The 6,767-nt window shown below is 39.8% G+C and overlaps 1 protein-coding gene across 3 annotated transcripts in view; it reads left to right on the top strand.

Moving 5' to 3' along the window:
- Positions 1-6,767, top strand: part of Dcaf6 (DDB1 and CUL4 associated factor 6) — a 117,846-nt gene that overhangs the window by 41,917 nt on the left and 69,162 nt on the right. For all 3 annotated transcript variants that reach the window (XM_029478272.1, XM_021161442.2, XM_021161509.2), the window contains exon 6: positions 2,522-2,657. In XM_029478272.1, coding sequence (XP_029334132.1) covers positions 2,522-2,657 — 136 coding nt within the window. The remainder of the gene's footprint in view (positions 1-2,521; positions 2,658-6,767) is intronic.

Here is a 6,767-nt window from a genome sequence, read left to right as displayed (position 1 = left end):
AGATATTTGCTGGCCCTTTAAGTTGAAAATCTTCATTCTCATCTACTCCTATTATCGGTAGGTTTGGTCTTCACATTGTGTCCTGGATTTCCTGGATGTTTCGAGTTAGGATCTTTTTGCATTTTGCATTTTCTTTGGTTGTTGTACTGATGTTCTCTATGGAATCTTCTGCACCTTAGATTTTCTCTTCCATCTCTTGTGTTCTGTTGCTGATGTTGGCATCTATGGTTCCAGATTTCTTTCCTAGGGTTTCTTTCTCCATCGTTGCCTCACTTTGGATTTTCTTTATTGTGTCTACTTCCCTTTTTAGGTCTAGTATGGTTTTGTTCATTTCCATCACCTGTTTGGATGTGTTTTCCTGTTTTTCTTTCAGGACTTGTAACTCTTTAGCAGTGTTCTCCTGTATTTCTTTAAGTGAGTTCTTTTCAGGTGTGTTGGGGTGCCTAGGTCTGGCTGAGGTGGGAGTGCTGCGTTCTGATGATGGTGAGTGGTGTTGGTTTCTGTTAGTAAGATTCTTGCATTTGCCTTTCACCATCTGGTAATCTCTGGAGTTAGTTGTTATAGTTGTCTCTGGTTAGAGATTGTTCCTCTTGTGATTCTGTTATCCTATACCAGCAGACCTGGAAGACTAGCTCTCTCCCGAGTTTCAGTGGTTAGAGTACTCTCTGCAGGCAAGCTCTCCTCTTACAGGGAATGTGCACAGATATCTGGAGTTCGGACCTGCCTCCTGGTATAAGATGAAGGCCTAAAACAGGGCTTGTCCCTGAATCTGTGTAGCTTCTGTAGTCCATACTCTTACCTGCACAGACCTGTTTCAGTGGGATCCGGGAACCAAGATGTCTCCCCCAGGTGCTCCGGCAAAGCCCTCCTGGGCGGGGTGAATACCTCTCCTCTGGCAGGGAAGGTGCAGGGTGTCTGGAGCCAGAAACATGGTCTGCCCCAGAAGCTCTGTGACTTCTGCCTGTCCCAGAAGGAGTTAGCCTCTGTAGTCCATACTCTCACTAGTCTCGGTGGAATCCGGGAACCCAAGCTCTATCCATCTTTTAAAAGAAGATTTTATTTTGTTTTGTTTTTTAAAGAAATTGCATTCTATCAGTGTGTTACCAATCAAATTTAGTCCATGTCTCAAACATCTGTTTACTTACTTTTTATAAATTAATAATATTTAAAACTTATAAAAGGCCTGAAAAATTCTTTTGGCCCTAGAGAGCTTCATTCAAGAGTTCTCTGTCATATAGTATGTAGAGAACAGTAAATCTTCACAGAGTTGCTGAAGTGGTCAATAAAATAAAGAAATTATTCACTGTTTTTACTGAAAAGTAGCAGAAAGAAAACAAAGCCAAGAATCATTCCTAATCAAGCTGATTACTTGCTAAGTAGCCAGTGAATCAAGACTGAAAAAAAAAAAAACCGAAAGAATATGCCCTTGAAAGAGATGAAGCAGAAAACCAAAAGTAGGAACAAATTTTGAACACAAAATTTTCATCTCTTTAGATATGTTTTTTATATGTGTGTGTGTGTGTGTGTGTGTGTGTGTGTGTATAGACACACACATACATACATAAAGGCATATACACACTGAATAGGAAACTCTGAAATAAGTTTTAAGTATTGGGTGTTTTGGGACCAGGGGTTTATTTCAGTGGTAGCTAGCATGCTAAGGGCCCTGTGTTTGAATCTCAGTATTGAGGAAAAATGTGTATGTATAATATCTTCATAGACACATTTTATATATATTTTCCCAAAGAATTAAAAGCTATTTTTAATATTGTGGAGTGTACCCCTCGAGAATAAAAGCTACTAGGGAGAGAGAATCCCTTCTCTCTGAGGAGTGGCCCAGAGGGGAGGGGGCAGATAGACCACCTGAGAAGGAAGCCGAAAGGGACCCTGTGCAGACTCAGGGCAGTGAACACCATCAGTGCTGGGGCCTGTGAGCACTGTTAGTAGAACAGGACCAGGGTGGGCCTGGCTCCAGACATATAAATGAGAAGGGCAAGAGGGTTGAACAGTGAGGGGCTCCAGGCTTCCTAGTGAATGGTGGGCACTAAAACTCATTCTTCCAAATGTCTCTAAACAAGGTCTTGGTCCACACTTTAGGAAGACACAGGTACGCTTTTCTAAATGACATTCTCATAATACTACAAGGATGAAGAAGTGGAAGAATTATTTTCTTGGTAAAGCTTATCATATGTGTAGTCAAAGATTATAAAGAAAGTCTGGTGACTGTGGAATAATTCCCAACTCCCAAGTTGTTTGAATTATAAACTTTGTAAATGTATGTAATATGAATAATATTTTGAACTTCCCTTTTGAGTAAATATGTTAGAAATAAATTCTGACAGTCTTTAAAAATCAGTTACAAGAAAACCATTTTGTTGTGTTTTCCCTTTTTGTTTTTGCTGACTGAACTAGAATGTCTGAGGTAGGTTATTTTCTTATAATTAAATGGAAAATGCTTTAAAAGTAGACTATTCACTTCTATATATCTATATGTACCTGGTCTTGTGTCTGTCTTTTCTAGGATATTTTAATCAACTGTAGGCGTGCTGCCACATCTGTGGCTATTTGTCCCCCAGTACCATATTACCTTGCTGTGGGTTGTTCTGATAGCTCAGTACGGATTTATGATCGGCGAATGCTGGGCACAAGAGCTACAGGTGAGGAAATATTAAGCAAAATTTGAGACTGTTCAAAGAAATCTTTATATTATTTTTACATTTACATAGTTTTTAACTTTGTTGCATTATTTAAATAATATCGATCATTCTAAGAGGAGCAGTATGTTACTAAGTCTTAACTATGCTGTTGTTGGTAACTAGGCATGGTGGTGTGTGGCTGTAATCTCAGTACTCAGTAGCTCGAGGCAGGAAGATCAGCAGTTCAGCGTCATTCATGTTTGAGGCCAGCATGCACTACATGAGATCTCATCTCAAAAAGAAAGCAAGAAAGACTATTGGGATGATATTCGCACAGTTTATCAATTCATAACAGGAGCTGGGGAGAGGGTGCCGTGGATAAGAGAATTTACTGCTTTTACAGGAACCAGAGCTTGGTTCCCAGCACTCAAGATAGACAGCTCACAACTGTAGCAGATGGCTCTTAGCCATCCAACTCTAGGGGATCTGATATGTAATCTTCTGATCTCCTTAGGAGAGCACCTACATCCAGGTACACATATACCCCCTCCCCATTATTAAGAATAAAATTGGGTATGGAAAGAGGGCTCAGCATAAAAGCACTTTTGCTCTTACAGAGAGCCACACGTTTGGTTCCTAACACCATATTATGGGTTACAACTCCAGTTCCAGGGAACTCACTCTTGAGGGTACCAGGAATGCATGTGGTATGCACATGTCCTCACCTGTATGCACTCACATACATACACTCTCAAGCATACACTTCTACACATAAAATAAACCTGAGGAGAGATTTATAACAATGTGGTGGCGCACGCCTTTAATCCCAGCACTTGCGAGGCAGAGGCAGGCGGATTTCTGAGTTCGAGGACAGCCAGGGCTACACAGAGAAACCCTGTCTTGAAAAAAAAAAAAAAAAAAAAAGGAAAAAAAAATGTTTCTTTCCCAAGGCTGCCATAATAAGTTACCAAAGTGACTTTTAAGACAATAGAAATGGTTTTTTTTTTTCATTTCTAGAGTTTAGCTCTCTGAAATCAAGATGTCTTAGGGTATATCTACTAGAGACTACTAGAGACTTGGGAGAATCTGTTCTGGGCCTCCATTTTGCCTTATGATAATTGCTGCCAATTTTTGGCAGTCTCACAAGAGTACTTCAGTTTATAAAACCAGTATTCCTTGAAAGTAATTAGGAGGCATATTGATGAAGGAAAATGGATTTATTTACATTTTGGCCATATTCTGGAGAAAAGGGTTCCTACTTTCTCTCTGCCTTTTCTGTATCAGTATTATAATTTTATAGAAAGGCTGAAACAAAAGCCGGGAAGTGTAGGGGTGTACAGTATAGGCAGAATTATGCAAAGTCTCTGTCAGGAAGTCATAGTCATCTCCAGCTGTCACCAGGATTTTAGCCTTTCCTGCCTCCAGTCCTAGGAAAATTCTAATTCTCTGGGACCCATTGTTTTAATCATCTTAAAGCCACAGAGAGAGACACAAGAGTCTCTTTGGACTATCTCCTTTGCTGCCCATGCAGTTACAAAATCAGACTTAAATTCAGCACTGCAGCAATATTCACAGCATTCTAAGCTAAGCAGAATCAATATATGCTACATTTCATTATGCCCAAGTCCAACTAAAAAGATTATGCATTATACATGTGCATGTACATTTATACAACAATGAGTAATAAATATATATTCACATTTGTTATTAAAAGTAAAGGTGGACTTGGGCAGAAACCACCAGTGCCAGTAAGAACCAACCTAGATATCAAGTGGGAAGGAATACTAGATGAGAGCTTTTCTGTTTTATTTTTAATAAATTTTAATTCTGTGACAATTTCACACATTTATATATTTTGATCATTTTTATCCCTCTGTTCTTTTGTTGTATCCTCTCATTCCCCTGAAATCCTTCTTTTCCAACATGTCCTTCCTACTTTCATGTCACTGTCCCTCAATAGCCTATTGAGTTCAATAGTTACTTTGGCAATTTCCAAGTGGCTACATCTTGGAAGAAAAATTCCTTTCCTTCCTTTGCCCCATTAACTACCAGGAGCTCTTCAGCCAGAGGTGAGGCCTCACATGCTGCGTGCGCTACCGTTAGTGCTTGACTGTCAGTGGCTGACTCTGTGCAGGTAACCACAGTTATGTGAGTCCATGGATGCAGGAGCAATGCCACATTCAAAACAGTGTTTCACACCATTCCTCCCATCCTCAGGCCTTTACATTCTGGGAGAGTTTTTCTTTGGGACTGTGATAAGGAGTCCTGTCAATTTGAATATGCACATTTTGGGTGAAACTGTAAGATAATATCAAATTATAGGCTTAGTTATTGCTCTCAACAGAAGCAAGACAATTTATATTTTTAGCAGGACAAGACTCGACCATGCTTTGGGATCCTTAGAATTTAGCACTCCTAGCCAATTTAACTCTCTGCTATCATACTGAATTGTACTGAAGACTACCAGAGTTATTAAAGTTGGGATTATAAACAAGACATGGTAGTCAGTGCCTGCAATCCCAGGATGGGAGGCAGAGGCAGGAGTTCAAAGCTAGTCTCCACCATGCAGCCAAATAACAGGGTTTCACACTGATACAGCTCAGTGGTAGAGTATTGGCCTGGCATGCACATGTCCTTCATTTCATCCCTACCATCGCAGTAAGTAAAATCAATCTAGGAAGAAGAGTGGGGAGTATGTGAGATGCAGCTGAAGAGTATAGTAAAGAATGCCTCAGAGTAAACCAGTTGGATGAACATAAACAACAGTCCTAAAGCCTCATTAAACAATTTACAAATAAAAGCAAAACCATTATGAGACATAAACACAAGAGTAGAAGTTACACATAGAAGATAAGAAAAAAGAATTTGGGTGCTGGCACAGCTCCACTGAGTAGAAAGGTGAAGTTCTTAGGTCCTTCAGGCTCTAGCAGTTCTCTGTGGTGCTACTGTGTGCTTGTGAGGGGGAGTGAGGGAGTGAGCGAGTGGGCAAGAGCCTTGGTCTCAGCAGCCTCCATGTTCTTAGCCTGGGGTTGTTGTAGAGTGAGGTTGTACATTCTTGGCAGTTCCTGGCCCCTGTGTTCCACTGTGCTGTGCCTCAGGTGCTGCAAGTTGGGTATATTGAGGACCAGTGCTGGCCTTGCAGCTCCTGCTGCTTTCTCAGGGAATGCCTTTTAGATGGAGGTAGTGGGGACTCCACTGGAGCAACCCATGTTGAGAATCAGGCTCACATCCTCTGGGCTACTTAACCATCATCTCTCCAGCCCTCTTGTGTTCTTGAGAAGAACACATTGTTGAAGATTTTAAGCAACAATTCTGTTGAATGTACTGAGATTTCTTCCTAGTCTAGTAATACTCTACATAATTAAATCAATAATCTGAAAATACCTAAATTAAAATAACTATCGCAACTGAGGAAAGCCAAGTAATTGTTTTTGTTTATTGGCACAATGGCTCATGATATATGTACATATATCCCAGGATCTTTGTGGTGGTTAACAGCTATCTGTAATTCCAATTCTAGGGGATCCAGTGCTCTGTTGTGGTCTTCATGGGCAGTGCACACACATGTGGTTAAAATACCAATAAACATAAAAATAAATTTTTAAAAATCTCAAATTTTTGTAAATGGTAAGAAAGGTCTTTGCCATAGAAAATGATATTTTACATTGCATATTATTTTCATCTTCAGCCTAACTTTGTCTTGAGTTGTTTATACTGTACCCTAAACCTATTAACATTTTGAGCTCTATGTGAAAGCAAAGAAGTGATTCTAATATCCTGGCACTTATAAATTAATGAGGTTATTTTAAAGGGTTCTGGTAATATGTTTATTCAAAAAATAGATAATGGTTTCTAAAATAATTGATTAAATAGGTAAGTAACCAATAGACAATGAGAATTATATTCAACCGATTTTGCTAAGTGTTACGTTTGCTGTTATAGAAATGATCATAATTTGAATGAGAAATTTGAAGATAATTTAGTGCATAAATCAGCTATTAATAATGATATTTCAGCCAGGCATAGTGGCACATGCCTTAGTCCCAGCACTCGGGAGGCAGAGGCAGGCGGATTTCTGAGTTCGAGGCCAGCCTTGTCTACAGAGTGAGTTCCAGGATAGCCAGGGCTACA

The sequence above is a fragment of the Mus caroli genome, chromosome 1, assembly GCF_900094665.2.
Source record: "Mus caroli chromosome 1, CAROLI_EIJ_v1.1, whole genome shotgun sequence".
NCBI classification, from domain to species: domain Eukaryota; kingdom Metazoa; phylum Chordata; class Mammalia; order Rodentia; family Muridae; genus Mus; species Mus caroli.
This window is presented reverse-complemented; position numbering and strand designations above follow the sequence as displayed.